This window comes from Sciurus carolinensis, chromosome 13, assembly GCF_902686445.1.
Source record: "Sciurus carolinensis chromosome 13, mSciCar1.2, whole genome shotgun sequence".
Lineage (NCBI taxonomy): Eukaryota > Metazoa > Chordata > Mammalia > Rodentia > Sciuridae > Sciurus > Sciurus carolinensis.
The window spans coordinates 49,404,909-49,423,648 of record NC_062225.1 but is presented as its reverse complement, the minus strand read 5'-3'; the positions used below and the strand labels follow the sequence as shown (position 1 = coordinate 49,423,648).

General features: G+C 41.7%; 1 protein-coding gene across 2 annotated transcripts; it reads right to left on the bottom strand.

Moving 5' to 3' along the window:
• Window positions 1-10,497: 10,497 nt before the first annotated feature.
• Gpr75 (G protein-coupled receptor 75) lies at window positions 10,498-18,443 on the bottom strand. Of its 2 annotated transcripts, none has more exons than XM_047521854.1 (2): window positions 18,253-18,443; window positions 10,498-12,680 (listed from the first exon to the last, which is right to left on the bottom strand). In XM_047521854.1, the coding sequence occupies exon 2, from the start codon at window positions 12,561-12,563 to the stop codon at window positions 10,944-10,946; it is 1,620 nt and encodes a 539-aa protein (XP_047377810.1). In that variant the 5' UTR covers window positions 12,564-12,680; window positions 18,253-18,443; the 3' UTR covers window positions 10,498-10,943. The 2 variants fall into 2 exon arrangements, with proteins under 2 accessions (XP_047377810.1, XP_047377809.1); XM_047521853.1 differs by lacking the exon at window positions 18,253-18,443 and adding an exon at window positions 14,392-14,476.
• Between the last annotated feature and the right edge of the window lie 297 nt (window positions 18,444-18,740).

Here is an 18,740-nt window from a genome sequence, read left to right as displayed (position 1 = left end):
CTTTTAAAGTCATACCTCCATCTGATAAGTCTTCCAAGTAGGCCCTACCTCTTAAAGGGTTCACCACCTCCCACAGCACACAAGGTCTTTGGGGGATACAATTACCCAAACCACAGTGGCTGTTTAAATTCATTTTGTTAATGGATTATAGAATTATATTTATTATCAATGAATTAAAACAAAAGAATTGTCTTCATGTTTAGATTATAAAGAAGGAGATCATTAGAATTGTGAAAGGTCAGTGCCAGAAAACAATTTGAGAATATTTAGACCAGACTCTCTTAGAAAAGTGTTTATTAGTCGGGTTCTCTAAAGGAACAGAACCAATAGGAGATAGGATTATAAAAAGGGGATTTATTAAGTTGACTTATACAACCAGGATAGTCCACAATGGCCATCTGCAGGCTGGAGAGCTGGAGGAACCAGTAGCAGCACAATCAGAACAAGAGAGATCAGCGATGCCACCCTAGTCCGAAACCGAAGGCTTCTGGAAACTCCCTGGAGAATCACTGGCAGAGTTTGTTATCGAAGAGTGAAGGAATGAAAGTCTGATGTCCTCAGATGACCACAGCAACATTCAAAAACCGGTTCAAAAAGAGGAGCTTGCATCTGCATCTGCTTCCTTGTTCTTCCAACTTTTATTCCATCCCATTGGGCAGTGCTGCCCACGCTTCAGGAGGGTCTCCACTTCATTTTGCTATCCCACGTGCCAATCATGCCTAGACATACCCACACTGACACACCCAGAAGCCTCTTAATCTTCTGTATCTCTTAATTCAATCAAGTTAACAGTTCAAATTAACCATTACAAACACACACACACACACACACACACACACACACACAGTATTGGAATAGCTTACCAAGAAGGAATACTCTTTAAAATAGAAGTCATTAATTCAAAATAAAAAAGATTTTGAAAGAGTCAGGCTTCTCATTGAGAAGTCTTTCTCCCAGTGAAGTCTGTTAAAGTGGGTGATCTATCAAATCAGACTCTAGGACAGTACCAATCTTCATTTCAAATAAACTTACCAAGTAATTCTCTTCATTTTAAATAAATTCCCCAATGATTGAGAATTGAGGAATTCCACCTCAACAATTTCACACATACCCTCCAGATTAGAGTCAGGGAAATAACAAGTAGTAGTATCTTTCCAAGAAGGTTGTGTCATGATGACTTCTTTTATAGCTTTATCTGCTCTTCCTCAAAATGCCACTAGGTGGGGCTTACAGCCCAGCCCTAGTCTGTATTCTTGATGAATGTTTGCAACAACTTCTCTCTAACCACAATAGTGTGCCTGCATACAGTCTCTGGTGAACTAACCTTTTCATTCAATCAGATACACAGACTTGGCCTCATTTATGAAAATGTTTAAACTACCTATTATGTAATTAGGCTAAATTATTGACCTAGCACCAAAGTTCTAGCATAAAAAGACAAACCCTTTTTCTTTACCACAAAATAAAAAGGCCCAAATTTTGAATTGTTTAGACTTTGCAACCAGAACTTCAAATTAAAATGAATATCAGCAACCTAAATCTGACTTTGAACTTTATTCCTAGAATTGGGTGATTTTATTTACTAATGTTTCTTGTATTTTCATTTGAATGTAAAAAAAAAAAAAAATCTTTCATATGCATGGATGTTTGGGGAATTTTTTGTTATTGTTTTGTTGTTGGTGTTGTTTGTACCAGGGATTGAACCCAAGGGCACTTAACCACTGAGACACATGCCCAGTCTGGTTTTTTTTTTTTTTTTTTTTTTTTTTTCTTTTAAGACGTTGCTTAGGGACTTGCTAAGTTGGGATGTTGTTGTATCTTATAATGAGCTATTGAGGTAAAAGTTTTCAAAATATATTGCCATGGTGACCTGGCTTAAAAGAAAATTCATTTCTCCACTTCTTTTCTTTACTTGTTTGGCAGGCACAGTAGAGAAGCCACGGACCACTATACCAGAAGAGGATGCCTTATTTTGTGCCAGATAGTCTCAAAAGCGGGTTGTATAAGCAGGCAAGATGATCCAGTGGATCGTGGGAAGAAAATATTAGAAATTCTCATTTTCCATCTGTTAAAGAAGAATTAAGCCACACTAACACTTAGAATGTGATCTATGCTGTCATTCATAAATCAGAAGGTCTTGTGTCAGAAACACAAAATATTCTGAGGGGGGCATTGTGTGGGTAGAGAAAAGGAGTTGGTGGGGATACCTTCCTTTATTCTTCACTTTCACCAAATTACAGCATTGTAAGTTAACTAAATGTCCCTGTCACCTTTCAGAAAATGGAACTGTCACTTTACATATTAGCATTAAGATTACACATAATCAGACAGACAACAAATCTGAATTATGGTACAGAGGCTAAAAAGGTTACTTTCACCAACCATGGCTCCAATCACTGAGGTCCTGGTACCTCCTGATGCTTTTTTATGTTGATGGAGAAGAAAAAACATATTTCTGGTTAGGACTTGGAAGAATCTATAGTTTGAAGATGACTGGAATTCCACTCTAACATTTAGAGAAAATGAAGGTAAGTCTGACAGTCTCAAAATTTAGAAACTAGAAATAAGATCAAATTATTAATAAATGAAATATAAGGCTTTCATGTTCTGCATCCACACCAATTTGTAAATTGTAAAGCATTTTAGCATGTTTTACATTTGATACAAAAAATGTCCACCAAAAGCAAGTAAATCAGACAGAATTTTCTGGAAATAGTAACCAGAGACCTTTGTGAGAGTGTAAAATAGTGTTAAATATCTCACATCTAATCATATACTGCATTATATATTTCAAATCTGTTAAACTGCTTTCTAGTACCTTTCAATAGAATAAATTTTGCTTTGCCTTGAATTTAAGAAATATTACTTAGTTTTCTTTTCTTGAAATAACAGTTTTTATTTAGTAAATACATAATACTAAAAGTCAAACTTATTAAAAATCCAGCAATTTAGTATTTGAAAATTCATTAAGTTGAAACTACTGTCTAAAATCATTCAGTAATAAAGCCCAAAACAGTGAACTTGCTGCTAGGCAAGCACTGTACTGCTGAGCTATACCCACAACCCAGTGGTCATTATTTCCTGATTTCAAGATGACAAGCTACTCCCAGAATCTGTTTTTATAATAACAAAAATGACAGATGGGGCTGGGGAAATAGCTCAGTTGGTAGAGTGCTTGGCTTACATACACAAGGCCCTGGGTTCAATCCCCAGCACCACCAAAAAAAAAAAGAAGACAGATGTCACATATGGAATATTGATTAAGTACAAGGCACTAGGCTAAACACTATATAACCTATGATCACAACCTTATGAGGTAGGTTTATGTCTTTTAATTCACAGATAAGCAAAATGAGGTTCAGCGTTGGTCTAACTATAGGTAGCTGAGTCAGCATTTTTCCCATTCAGATTCCAGAGTCCATGTTTATGAATATATACTCCCTATGGTGCTTTCTATTTAAAGAAACATCTCCTGTCCCAGGAACCACTCTCTATTATCACCTCCCACCCAAGAGAACACAGAGACAGGCTGGGTTACAGGCACTATAAAATGAGGGAAATTATTTTGTCTGGTGGGGTAGAATACATACATATATGTATGAAGTCATTTTTCCCCTTGTTATTTTTATGAAACACTTCCTTTCGGGGGGTGGGGAAATTGAACACAGGGGTGCTTTACTGCTGAGCCACATCCCAAGACCTTTTTATTTTTTATTTTGAGACAGGGTCTCCCTAAGTTGCTGTCCTCAAACTTGCAATCCTCCTGCCTCAACCTCCTAAGTCACTGGGACAATAGGTGGGTGCCACTGCACCTAGAGATTACCACTTTTTTGTTTTTGTTGTTTGTTTGTTCGTTTTGGCTGTGTTTGGTAATTTGAGGGGGGGAATTTTTTTCTTGCAGTTTTACAATGACTGGGAAAAGAAAAGGAATAGAATTTTTACCAATTTATTTCATCTGTATGTCATTAATTTTTTTACTGTTCTACAGCTGCATTCTTGGGGTTTCATATGCCCGTGTGTGTGTGTGTGTGTGTGTGTGTGTGTGTGTGTGTGTGTCTGTCTGTCTGTCTGTCTTATTGGGGATGGATTCAGGGCCTCACATGCTGGGCAAGCACTCTACCACTGAGTTACACACCCCAGCCTTGGTAGTTGCCTCTCCTCCCTACCAAGAGTACAGTGTCTGTGTATCTTTCCTCTGTTGTATTTTCCCTACTCTATGAACTGAAAATACTCCAACTCAGAGGTATTCTGAACTCCTAAATAAAAAGGTTTCCTTTATCTTTCCTCAGTCATATTAATAAAATTAGTTTATACAATTTCTTTGAATATGTTCCTAAAGGCAAACAAATGATGGAGATACTCTGCTAATGGGAGATGTTCTACAGCATTTACACAGGTTATGAAACCTCTCCTAGTACCTCAGCCCCAGGAGACAGGCATAGAGCATTCTTTGTGAATTTCTCAGTTTTGTAAGGCCTCTCTGGCATCTGAACAAGCTGCACTCTGCAGAACACAGTTTTGGCATGAAAATCAAGATTCCCACACTGAGAGTCAGCAAAGATCTCCCACTCGTTAGCATGCTACAGGCAGCTGAAGGAGCAGGAACGTGTTGAAAAGGCAAACCTTCACGCACATGAACTCAGAGAAACCCATGAACCAGTTCCACACCAGATAAGGGTACTTATGAAAAAGCAGAGTTTATTTGGATGGGAGAGGGTAAAGGTGACTACGTTGTCCACAAGTAATGAAGTGATATCTTTGGTAAAATTAATCTCAAAGGCATTGGACCCAAAGAGACTGCCTGTTAACTATTTCCTGTGGAAGGTAGAATTTCCCCAAATCTTCACCTTTATTCAAATTGTTATATACTTTATAATAATTGGTGATATCCCTCCTCCACCTCCTTCAAGAACTGGTTATTCGTTTTCTTCCCTAATTCCTTCGTGGGTGCAGGATTTTGTTTCATCTTCAATAACTTCAGGCAGCATCATGAGCCAAGGAACTCCAGTGAGAATGAGCATAGGTCTTCTGGCAGCTCCTGGGCAGTCAGGGTTGTCCCTTAGAAAAAGATACCCTCCGAGCTGGATAATAGTTCCCTGAGTAACAGCCAGGAACAGGGCCTTGTAGTCCTCCTAAATCAGAATATAGGTCACCCTACTGATTGACAGTCACTCTGGGAAAATAGAGAAGGATATACAAAATGCCAAATAAGGGGAAATTGTAAGCCAGCCAGAAATAGATGTGTTAACATGACCTTCAGGCTTCATTCACTCATTCATTTCTTGTTGGACTCATTTATTCTACAGCCCACTAGGGCCAAGGACTGAAAGGTACTAAGGATATGATGCTGAACAAAATAGACAGTCTGCTTAGTAGAGCTTGATTCTAGTGAGGAGACAGCCAGTAAGCAATTATACATAACTGTTGAGGACTGAACTGTGTTCCCCCAAATTCATATTTTAAAGCTGTAACTCCTGATGCGACTATATTTGAAGATAGAGCCTTTACGAAGGCAATTAAGGTTAAAAGAGGTTATAAGGGTAGAGTCCTCATGATGGGATTAGTGCCCTTATAAAAAGAGACACAAAAGATCTGGCTTCCTTTCTCTCTACCATGTAAAGCCACAGCAAGAAGGCAGTCACCTAAAAGTCAGAAAGAAACCCTCATCAGAAACCAGTCCTGATAGCACCTTGATCTTTAGACTTCCAGCTTCTAGAACCATGAGAAAATAAATTTGTTGTTTAAGCCGCCCAGTCTATGGTACTGTTGTGTATGGCAGCCTGAGCAGATCAATAGAATAACATAGTCAGGAAATGAATAAGGACTATGAAAAAATTAGGTGAGGTAGAGGGATAGACAGTGATGGGATAGAGAGCCACACTGAATGCAGGGACTGAAAAAGGCCCCCTGGGAATATCATTCCAGGGTGAAGGATTTCTGGGGGAAGTCCTGAGCATAATGGGCAGGGTATGAAAGAAAGAAAATGGACACAGAGAGGAAACCAGAGACCAGGTGATTAGGGCAACATAGGCCATGGCAAGCACTTCACAGTTTGTTCTAAGTGGGGTAGAAAGTCACCAGAAGGTAACAGAAAAGTGACATGTATGTCCTTAAAAGGATCACTGTGACATAGAAAAGAGACCATAGCAGAAAAACACTGAGGCTGGGACATTGTTGTGAAGCTGGTTTAATAGTCCAAGTGAGAAAGGTTGGAGACAATGGGCCAGTAGTCATGGGGATGGAAGAAATGAGAAATAGTTGGATTTAGAGTATATTTGTGAGAGATTCGGGATTCGTCACATAGACTGGATGCAGTAAGCAGGAGAAAGAAAGGAATAGAGGACCCCAAATTGAGCTTTGCTGCTGGGTACCTCTGTGCTCTTTACTGAAGTGAGAAAACAGGAGAAGGAACAAGTTTGATGGGGAGTAGTGTTGAATCACAAGTTCAGTTTCATACATATTAAATTTTGAGAGGCTTGTTAGAGATCCAAGCAGAGATGTTAAATAGGCGATTGGATGGACCAGCATGGAGTTCAGAGAGAGGTCAGATGAGAGAAATCACGTCTCCTTACCACTGACCCTGGTATTGAAAGCCAGGAGACTCGATATCAACATAATTACTGCCAGCACCTGCTTCTCAATGTACATTCAACTCTGGGGCTGGGGACAGAAAGGAAGAGATATTCTCCTCTCCGTTCCTTCTTTCCTTTCTCCATTCCCTCAAAATAAATTTATCCAACTCCAAGTAGCCAGTGTCTTCACCCTTCTGGGAGGTGATGAGCGCTCTCTTGCCCCTCACAGATTCAGGCTGGTGTGCTTGAGCACGTTCTCCAGTCACCTGCAGAAGCAGAGTCCTCCCAGGGGTGGAACCAGTGGTCTTAAGTGCAGTCTAGGCCTGGCCTCTCAAAAGCCTCCATCCCTGACAGAAGAGCCTGCCCCCTCACCACACCACAGGGCCTGGTGTCTTCCTGACCTTTGGTTTCCTTCTTCTGTTTCACCAGGAGAGCAGTGGAGTAGATCTCTTTTAAGAGGCTCACAGGTATCTTTCCTTAATGGAAAAGAAAAACAACTGCTTTCAGTGAATCAGGAAGAAAAAGTGTGTGTCTCTGGGAGAGTCAAAGATCCCTCTGCGGTCTCCAGGTGCACCTGGTCCCTGAACTGTGAACCAAGAGGAGACTCCAGATTACAGAGAATCAGTTTTAAAGATCAGAGTATTCAGCTGGGGGTGGTGGCACATGTCTGTAATCCCAGAGACTCGGGAAGCTAAGGCAGGAGGATCATTAAGTTTGAGGCCAGCCTCAGCAACATTGTAGGACCCTGTATCAAAATAAAAAATAAAAAGGACTGGGTATGTAGCTCAATGGTGAAGTGCCCCTGGGTTCAATCCCCAGCACCAAAAAACAGCAAAAACCAAATGACAACTGCCATCCTCTGAAGGTTTTTAAATGACCGCACAGGAAAGTCATCATATTGAAATCTGATGTTCAAAACAGTAGGATTTTTCAATATTTTTATTTTCCAAACTTTGTTTTAAAAGTACATTAAAAGCATCAGAAATACAAATCTGGCCTACTGGTTAACATTAGAACAGTTATTATAAAATGTTTTAAAGATGTCACATACTTTGCATTACAGTAAAGCATCAAGAGAACTAGTTAATATACCCTGCAAGTTAATCATATTTAATTGAATTCTCATTACTCTTAGTTCTCATTTTAGCCCTTATAAAGAGACAAGTCATATATGTCTATCTATTCCTAATTACTACTATATAGGTATAGATAGACATAAACAACTTATGAAGAGACAAGTTCTATCTAAATATCTATATCTACTTACAGATATAGACATAAAGGGGAGCTAAGAATCTAGCTCACTATGTATTTCATGCAAGTTAAATCAACAATTTCTTGAAGAGCATAAAGAAATGAATACCTTATGCGCACATGCTTAGTTTTCTTTATGCTATAATTTTTACTTCCCAAAGAAGGGCCCCATGCTGGTCAAAACATCTCAGACTCAAAGGTCACACAGGAAATCTGACAGTTAAAATTTTACACATAGAAATTGTTTTTGTTATGACCTTTTATTAAATCACATTTGAAATGCGTGGCCAAAAACATGTACCTTAAAAAGTGTGAAGTATCTTCTTGACTTATGTTATGAATTATAAAGGTGTTTGGTTTATTGGACCACTAGCTGAATTAAGACAAAACTCTGATTCTTAACTTGCCACAATCCCTCAAAGGATCTTGGGGGAGAATGTTAGATTTCTAAATTCTTTGTTAAAAAGAGGTAATATATTAACCTATCTCATGGGAGAATTAATAAATGAGTACAGTGTTGTAATAAAATATAAAAGCACAATTGAAATAGGTAATAGTAGGTAATAGTGATTTCCAAAAATAGTATTCAACTACAAAAAAAAAAAAAAGCCAAGAGAGTGCATATGTTATCTTCTGTTATAAAATTCAATAGCAAAACCAAAGGAAGAAAGGAAGAGAAGGGAGGGAGGAAGAGAGGAAAGGAATAGGTAGGCTAGTGAGTCCTGACAGGTGAATTCCTCATACTTAAATCTCAGAAATAGAAATGACTGGGTGAATACTGGAAAGTGTGAGTTACTAGATGAGGATGAGCAGAACTCTAGTTAAAATCTAAGCTGGGCTCAGTGACATGCCTGTAATTCCAGTGGCTTGGGAGGCTGAGACAGGAGAATCACAAGTTCAAAGCCAGCCTCAGCGAAAGCAAGGTGCTAAGCAACTCAGTGAGACCCTGTCTCTAAATAAAATACAAAGTAGGGCTGGGGATGTGGCTCAGTGGTTGAGGGCCCCTGAGTTCAATCCCCAGTACCCACTTGCCCCCCTCAAAAAAAAAAAAAGAAAAGAAAAGAAAAACTACTCTCTCCCTCATGCCTCTCAGAACATGTGTATTTAGGAACAACCTGAAGGAGGGTGCTAAGAATTGAGTGCTCTTCATTCAAAGGAACAAAGTACTTCCCAATGTGCAATAATTCTTGAATACAACAGTTTATAAAGATAGGTTTTGTATTGTGATACTTGAGTCTAATAGAGTTCCAAAATTCTTGTGAGTTCAAGTACTAACTGTATAATGAAATATTTTACATAAAAACGTGAGTTCACATTGTTATCCTAAGAATCACAGAGTGTAGACTAAAACTGGCTTCAGTTACAGAAATACTTAATCTAGTTTCCAGGTTAAGGTTCTGAGAGAGCAGGCGTGGGGCACACTCTTGTAATCCCAGCTATTTAGGAGGCCAAGGCAGGAGGATCACAAGTTTGAGGCCAGCTTGGGCAATTTAGTGAGAGACACTGTCTCAAAAAAAAAAAAAGAAAGAGGGTGAGGGGTTGGGAATGTTGCTTGGTGGTTGCCTAGTATGTGCAAGGGTTCAATCCCCATTATGGCCAAAAAAAGAGATTAATGGGAGGAAAACTAAAACAATTAGTTTGAAAATGTATCACCTTAAAATTTTTCTACCACAATAATACAAGAATAAAGAAAAAGGAGTTATTTCTAAATAGTTACTTTAATACTATCAGGTACTTAATAAATTTTTTTTACGCTGTAGGAAAACATAAATCGAAAACCTCCCAATCTCATTTCTATGCCAAGATTGCCTAATGAATGACAATAGTCCACACTGCCTCCTAAATAACAACCCTCTCCAAGAACAGAGACCTCTACTACAGGGCAGGCCCCTTCACTAAGAGTCTTGGATAAGATCATTCCAAAATACAGTAATTCACCTCTAACAAGCGAAAATATCTTCCTTTTTAAAAGAACTATACAGCCAGAGGTGGTAGTGCATACCCATAATCCCAGCAACTCAGGAGGCTGAGACAAGAGGATAACAAGTTTGAAGCCAGCCTCAGCAACTTAGTGAGACCCTCAAAAACTTGGTGAGACCCTGTCTCAAAATAAAAATGAAAATAAAATAAAGTAAAAAGGGCTGGGATGTAGCTCAATGGTAAAGTGTCCCTGGGTTAAATTCCCAGTACCAAAAAATTAAAAATTAAAAAATTAAAAGAACTACACAGCTATCGCAATTGACACAGGATAATAATGTCTATAATAAGAAATAGAAATAATCATATACTAAATCTTAGTTGACCGTCTTATAAAAGGAAAGTACCTAATGCCTGTGTGTGAATTTTTTGAGAAGGATAGAAATATAGGTTATATATTTGTGATTTTTTGTCTTAACAATGTTATTTATTCAAATAAACCTGCTTACCAAAAAGTATATTACTCTCTATTTCAGGACTTCAAAGAATCAAATTTTATATTCTTATAATACCTTCAGGAGGCTGAGGCAGAAGGATCACAAGTTGGAGGCCAGCAACTTAGCAAGACCCCGTCTGAAAATAAAATTTCAAAAGGGCTAAGGATGCAGCTCAGACTCCAATCCCCAGTACCAAGAAAGCAAAAACCAAACCAAGCCAAAAAGCCAACCTTCAAATTATTCTTTTTTTTAATCCATACCTAGGGCTGGGAGTGTAGCTCGGTGCTAGAGTTCATGTGCAAGGCCCTGGGTTCAATCCCCAGCACCAAAAAATTAAAATAAATAAAATAAAATAAAATCCAGCCAATATATTCTTCGTAGACCCACAATACTGACTCAAAGGGTTACAACCGGTTGATTTCCTACTTTAACAGATCATCATCCTTCCTGGCCTCTATTTAAAGGTGCAGCACAAAAGACTGGGTCACGGGTCAGGGTAAAAATCTAAATAAACTTTTACATCACAGCTTAAAATGTCAAGAAATCACAAATCAAATTGGGACACTAATACTGCAGATGGAAGTCGTAAGTAACTGCCAGCACTTCAGCAGCATCTTTGAGTGTGGGTCGGCTACCACTCTCAAAAATCAAACAGTATGAGAAGCAAAAACCGTCTGCACAAGAGTCTCGGGCCTCCGGGGCTTCACACAGAGGGGACTGGAATCTGCTTGGCTGAGGTGCTGTCGTACTCCTGCATCAGGTCGTTGGTGGTGTGATAATGCATGGCGATGTAGGAGCTGGCAAATCCAAAAGAGCTGACAGGCTGCAGGTCCGGCGGGCTGCTCTCCCGGGAAGGGCTGCTGTGGTAGATGCTGTAGTAGGGTTCCATCCGCGTGTTGATGGGAGTGGAGCTGCTCTGGCCGCAGTGCTGATGCCCGGCAGAGATCTTGGGACTTACCACGCTTTCCCTCGAGTGGCTCGGGCCACAAGCCTGGTCCACAAATTTCTTCTGTGGCTTTGGAGACAACATGTAGGCAGAGTTTGTTTCATGATGGGAGGATTTGTTTCTGTTGACCTCAAGGTTCCCTTTGCCCATGGCTCGAAGTCGAGTCTTCTGTTTGCAACAGAAAACACCCAGGCCCACGTACTGGAGGCACCAGAGCACTTTCCTTCTCAGACCGGCACTGTTCCGAGAATATATAAAAGGGTTTAATCCTGACTTGAAAAATATAAGGGTGAATCCAAACAGTTCAAACTGGTAAAGGATGAAGCTCCCGCTGTTGGACAGAACCACCTGCACCAAGGAAATCCCCAGTGGAAGACAGCACACCAGGACCGACAGCACAATGACCACACAGGTGACCACGGCTTTGGAATCCTTGGCAGTGGAGAGGTTGATGGCTGATACCAGCTGGAGTCGGCTGGCTGCAGGGGTTGGCAGCTGGTTGGGACTCTTGGTGTACCCATGGGTCTGAACGTGCTGCAGTTTGTTGTAATTCTGGTTCCTGTACAGAGCCGGCACGGTACACTGGACGGGCTCTCCATCTCCCTTTGCAGGAGCCCCCATGAAAGGCTGTGGTCTGGAAGCATCAACTGTGACCACAGGGGGGCACTTCCTGACTTGTGCGTTCTTCCTCAGGGTCTGCGCGATCATGACGTAAGAGACGGACACCACGGCGATGCAGAAGGTGAAGTCGACCACATAGAGAGACAGAATGGCTTTCCCTTCTCCGGCCATCAGACTGGACATGGGAAGGCAGAGGTGGGATTTACTGGTTTTCAGGGTAGCCAAGGTGGCGAGGGTGAAACTGGTGGCCCAGAGAAGCAGAGTGAGGAGCAAGGTGCAAGGAAAGGAAGCTGTGCGATTAGGCTGCTTCCCCAGCACCATGCGGAGCCGGTGCAGGGCAATCACCGCCACTGTCTTGAGGGACATGATGATGAAGCCTGAACTGGTGAGATGGAAGGTGAAGCAGAAAGCATCCGGGATACCACTGGCTGAGCTGAAGAATAACACGAAGGTGAACATGGGGGCCGTCACCCCACAAATGAAGAGGTCACAGAAGGACAGGTTCAGGATCATGAAATCAAAATTGGTTCTGAATTTTCTGAAGGCTGGATCAAAGAAGGACAAGAAGACGATGAAGTTGCCGTAAGAGCCCAGGCAGAAGATGATGGCCAGCAGAAAAGTGCAGGTCACCAAGGTGGCCATGTGGATGAGATCTTGAAGATCCTCCTGGAGAGAGGTGTCATTTCCTCCCCATGAGTGAGGCACGTGTAGCAAGGTGGCATTGGGGGCATCCTGAAGGGGGTCTGTCGAGTTCATCTTCAGAGAAAAATGGCTCCTCCTTCTGTTCTCCAAAAAAAGCTCAGTGGGAAGAGAGTCAGAGCCTCAACTCACAGACGAGCGACGCGTGACAAAAGAGGCCCAAGGCAGATAAGCCTGCACACAAAAACGCACACCCAGACACAGAAAGGGGTTAATACGTGATCTCATTATGGTTTACAAAAGCATTACAGTTTTCCAGCTCTGGTCTCTTACATGGAAAGCAGTTCTCTTCACAGAGTCCAACACAGAAAAAGAAGAACACCTCACAATACATTCATCCAAGTATGTAGTGTTATGACACAATGGTTTTCAAACAGGGTTAAATATCAACTGGAAAGCATGTTAAAAAGTTTAAGTAGCAGTTAGGAATGGTGGCACAAGCCTATGATCCAGCAACTTGGGAGGCTGAGGCAGGAGGATCACAAGTTTGAGGCCAGCTTCAGCAACTTAAAATGAAAAATAAATAAAAATAAAGAATAAAAAGGGCTGGGGGGCTGGGGAGATAGCTTAGTCGGTAGAGTGCTTGCCTCTCAAGCACAAGGCCCTGAGTTGGATCCCCAGCACCGCAAAAAAAAAAAAAAAAGAACTGGGGATGTAGCTCAGTGGTAAAGTGCCCCTAGGTACAACCCACAGTACCAAAAAAAAAAAAAAAGTTTTTCACCCAGAGGGCAAATTCCTGGGCTTCACCCCAAGATTCTGACAGAGGGGTGTGCAGATATTACTTTTGGAGACATTTCCATGTCAGACACTGAAAATACACATGAACATAATTATCCTTCAGAAATCATGGCATAGTGATAGAAGATCAATCTTACGATGTAACAGGTTGCAGTGTGCTAAGGAAGGAGCAAAGAGAAACCTAATCCAACCCAGGGAGGAGCTGGGAAAAGGCAGGGAGCTTTAGCAAGTAGAAACTAACTGGGTGAAAGGTGAGGGGCAGGGAGTAGGACCCAGGCCTCCGAGAAGGGAAGCAGGTCTTTGCATTTGAGGGACTGAGGCAAGAAACAGCATTGGCCTAAAATATAATAAGGGATGGTGCATAATGTGACCCCCATAAATCTCTAACAAATTCTATTTCTTTTCCTAGGAAGAAACCTTTATTTCCCAGTATTTCTTTTCCCATATTGAGATTTCTTGGCCAACTGCCTATATTTGTGAGGGAAAAACAATCAAAGTAACAAAGGGTATCTGGAATAATAGTGGAATAAAAAATAAAACAAAAATTAAATATAGAGTGGAATAAAAATTTTAAAAATAGTGGAATAGTGGGCTGGGGATATAGCTCAGTTGGTAGAGTGTTTGTCTTGCAAGCACAAGGCTCTGGGTTCAATCCCCAGCACTGTTAAAAAAGAAAAAAAATAGTGGAATAAATAGTGGAATAAAAGTGGTTCAAAGCACCACTTGCAGGGTGGGGATGTGGCTCAGTGCTTGCCAAGTGTGCAAAAGGCCCTGGGTTTGATCCCTAGCTTTTGAAAATGAGAAAATAGTACTGAGCTACATCCCCAGCTCATCGAGAGAGAGAGAGAGAGAGAGAGAGAGAGAGAGAGAGAGAGAGAACTACTTTGTAATGGGGTAGATGCAAGTTGCCATTATTTCAAGGGAAATATTCTCATGACAAAGCAGGAGGCACACACTCACTCCTGTACCCATTTGGTCAACGTCCATTAATCACATGCATACCACAGGCTGCATTATGCTAGATGCTGAAGATACAAAGATGATTGAGACGCAGCCTCTACTTTAAAAGAATAACCTTCTTGCTCTGTCTTTCCTTTCTTAACCCCCCTTTATTTCTATTGTACAATGAAATCTAATGTACACTCACAGAATCATCTGCATTGTCTCAAAGACCTGTGGTGACCTGGTGTCCATCCTGCTCCCAAAGACGCTTTCAGCAGAACAGACCAAGTTGTTCAGTGCTCTGTTCTTGACAACCAACAAGCATTCGCTTAATCCAACATTGTTGGAACAGCCAATGGAACTGGGGAGGCCCACAGCCGATGTTCAGAATATTTAACCACCAGCTCAAGCTGCATCCCAGAGGCCTCCAGCTGTCAACCCTTTAGTCACTGGATCAAGGTGGAGCAGAAGAATGGGCCAGGTCAGTGAAGGATTACTGGGGCTCCACGCAGCAGCTGCGGACTACCCAGAACAGAAGTCTCTCATCATTTAACAGTATCAGACGAACATCAGCCCTGGAAGGTCCATATAACTAGCTGGTGTCTTTAAAGAGAGAAGACAGCTTCTTCTACATTCCTAATGGCCACATAGGACAGATCATAACAATATGGTGAAATTCTCCACTGGAAAGTGAAACCAACTTTTCTGCACTTTCCTTTTTAAAAGTTCTACAGGAGGCTGGTGTGGTTGTGGTGCACACCTGTAATCCCAGCAATTTGGGAGGCTGAGACAGGAGCATCACAAGTTCAAATCCATCCTCGGTCACTTAGCAAAACTCTGTCTCAAAATAAAAAATGTAAAGGGGTGGGAATGTGACTCAGTGGTAAGCACCCCTGGATTCAATTCCTAGTACAAAAGAAAAAATTCTATGGGACAGATATAAACCCTGAATTTTTGTTTTTTGATAACTAGAATTAATAATAAGGGATAGCTCTTATTGTTTCCAATTAAAGACTGCATTCCTATTTCTGTGAGCCCTTTTGATATCTTTGTAGCAAAGAAGACAACTTTTTACTGTTTGTAATAAATTACTGCCAGGCATGGTGGTGCTCGCCTGTAATCCCAGCAACTCAGGAGGCTGAGGCAGAAGGATAGCAAGTTCAGAACCAGTCTCAGCAATTTAGTGAGACCCTAAGCAACTTAGTGAGATAAAATAAAATAAATCAATACAAAAGGTGGGAATGGAGCTCAGTTAAGCATCCCAGTACCCCACTCCCCAAAATTGTTAATAGATACACATATACAAGTATGACACATGAAACCTATTATTCTAGCCATAATCCCAGTGACTCCAGAGGCTGAGGCAGGAAGATTGCAGGTTCGGGGCCAGCCTCAGTACAAAAAAAGAAACAAAACTAGGAAACCCATTATTCTATATAATTGATATGCACCTATAAACATTTTTAAAATTTTTCAAACCTTTTAAAAAACTGAATTGGAAGATTAATGTTCATTAATGTTCAAAGCAAGTGGAAGAAGCCCATTGAAAGAGGCGGGAAGAACAGAATACTAGTGTCTTATTGCCACCCCGTTGCCCCCAACCCAGGGTTTCCTCTTTGGAAGTAGAGAAATAAAGAGGAATGAAGATGGAAACAATAATTGGTCTGGGAAACTTGGAGACAGAGAGTCTAGAATCGGTGTGCTCAGAGAAATAAGTGGGTAATAATGAAGAAAGTGGAATGATGGAAGTTATGAGGAGCCCAGAAGAGGAGACAATAGGACAGGGGTTGTCAAAGGGAAAAGGAGATGATGAGGCACCAACATTACTCAAGGATGAAAAGAAAGAGGGGAAAAGATGATTTGGAGGCATTGAAGAGCAACTTTCACTTTGTGCAGTTATGTTTTATTCAATAAATTTTAAATTTTTCAATTAATTTTAAAAAATAAATAATTCTACATCAGGAAATAATAATGGCAAGATACTCCAGTGTTGTTATTAGCATTTTTATTTTACTGAGTGTTTATGATGTGCCAGGCACTGTTCTCAGTGCTCTCCACTACTAACTTTAAATTCTCCCAACTCTGAAATTGCATAACATTATCATTTTGTAGATAAGAAAACTGACAGAGATCATTTAACAATGTAACCGAGTTTGGATTTGAATCTAAGCAATTGCTTTTCAAAGCCTGTATTTGTTGTTTGTTTGTTTGTTTGTTTGTTTGTTTTTTGGTACCAGGGATTGAACCAAGGGGTGCTTAACCACGAGCCACATCCCCAGTCCTTTTTTATTTTTATTTTGAGACAGGGTCTCACTAAGTTGCTGAGGCTGACCTTGAACTTGGGATCCTCCTGCCTCAGCCTCCTGAGCCACTGGGATTACACATGTGTGCCACAAGCCCACATTCTTCACCATCATATTAAACAAAAGTGAAGAAATCAAGGATGGGATCCCCAGGTCATAAGGTCTTCTTAGTAGCTATAGTTTATTGAGTGGTTATTATATACTAGGCTCCCTGGTAGAAGCTTTATGAAAGTTATCAAACTTTATTTCATTCTCACAATAATCCTATGAAGTAGGTATTGTAATCCTTCTCAACTGAAAAGTTCCTGGAACACAAAATTCTAATATATCTATATACACACACCTATCTTTATATCTAACTACCTATCTGCACATATATATAGTTTATATTAGATATATAGAAACTTCTGTATACCTTTTTGACAAACCTAATTATTACAGTTCCAGTATAAAGTAATTATAAATCACTCATTGGGATAATTAGAACAAAAGAAGGAATCAAGGGCTCGAAGGAGAAAAGAAGACAGAAGAAAGGTTTTGGTAGAAATTTTAGAGAAATTTTGGAGCAATAAAGAAAATGGAAGGAAAGTCTCATACTAATTCCTATAACTTTTAAGAAAGAGGAGACCAAGATCACAAAATGAGAACAAATTTATGATGGCAGAAATACAAAACTGGGGAGGCAGTAAATCAATATCTGTTTAATAGCCTAAATGTTGCCAAAGTTATTTTCAATGCATGCATACATGATACTCTTCTTTCTGGGACCACAAACAGGTCCTGGAAGATGTGACTAAAGTCATAGAATCAGAAAATTTTTAAGCCGGGACACCAGTTTTAAGTATGCACACTAGCCACAATAAGAATAAATTTACATGCATTGATTACTACTGAGGACAGTCCTTAAGACACTAGCAGTAAAACAGAAAATCAAAATGTATTGCACCAAGATGATTGTTTCTCATTAAGATGTGTGAAGAGACCTTGCTAGTGTGCTGTTTTAATTTTTTAATAAACATCTAGACATTTGTATGAGCCTTCACAAATCATGATCTGGATTCTTCCAACCATTTTTTTTCTCTGTCTCATAATGTCTTAAATTCCCTCAAAGCAGGTATTTTCAGCGTCTAACCCTCACAGAGTCTTCCTATTTCATATTCCCATTGTATTTGTATTGATCAGTAAAACCTCAGGGAAGTTAGATAATTTGCCCAAGGTCACTAAAATTCAGGCTAGATTTGGATCATTTCAAACCTCTGACTCTTACCCAGATGAAGTACCTTTTAAGTCCTGAGCACCTGATGGGTAGGGAAGGTAAGATCTGGGTCACCTGATGGGAGAAAAGGGAAGGCTGAGGACAGGACCCCAGTCTGAGAACAGAGTGGGAGACCGCGAGAGGGGAGGTTGACCTGGACCAGGGGCCAGGCGATGGGTGAGGAATCTCGAGTTGGGGGAGAGATGATGGTAGAGGGCCTCTGCCCGTCCAGAGACCCTTGTGAAAGAATCAGCTAGAGGTGGTGGGATGAGGAGAGCGAAGTCTGGGCACCAGCAGTAGGTTGGGGTTTCTACAGGCCCTGCAGAGCCTGGAAGCTGACAAGGACGGGAGAGATGGCTTTTCCCAAGGCCTCGCCAGAAGCACAGGTGCGCGGCGGCTCGGCCTGGCCCAGCTCGGCCGCGCTCCTCCTCCACCCACGGGCCTCCAGGAGGCCTGGCCTCCCCAGTCCGGGTGGGTGGTCCTCCTCCAGGAGCCCGCGGCCTCTCACCTGCCGGGTGGCCGCAGCGCCGCCCCTCCTCCTCCATCTCGCAGCCCGGACCCCAGCTCCGCCCGCCGCCCTGGATGATGCAGGGCTGGAGGAATCATCGCCATCGCCGCCGCCTCCGCGCATCCTGGGAGCCTCGGCGAGACGGGGGCGCGGAGGCGCAGTCACGGAGACGCGGAGGGCGCCACCCCCTCCGTCCGACACCCGGGCCCGGCCCTGCCTGTCCCCCCGCGCGGGTCTCCCTGTGCCCCGGAACCGCGACGCTCCCGCAGCCCAAATCTGCCGCTTGAGCCGAGCGGGGAGCCTGGGCTCTGCCATAGGCAGGGGCTGAACACGAGGTGGGAGGAACGGAGGGGAGAGCAAGGGGTCTCGCCTTCGAAGACCGACTGCAGTGGAGCAGGGTCCCAGGGATTCCCACCATGCCTGCCGCCCACCTCCCCAAGTCCCTGTGCTTTCAAGCCGGCCTGCCTAGCTTTTCAATAGGCCTGCAG

Bases quoted from the DNA above. Each gene is read 5' to 3' on its own strand.
- Gpr75 (XM_047521854.1), bottom strand. From the start codon at position 12,563: ATGAACTCGACAGACCCCCTTCAGGATGCCCCCAATGCCACCTTGCTA.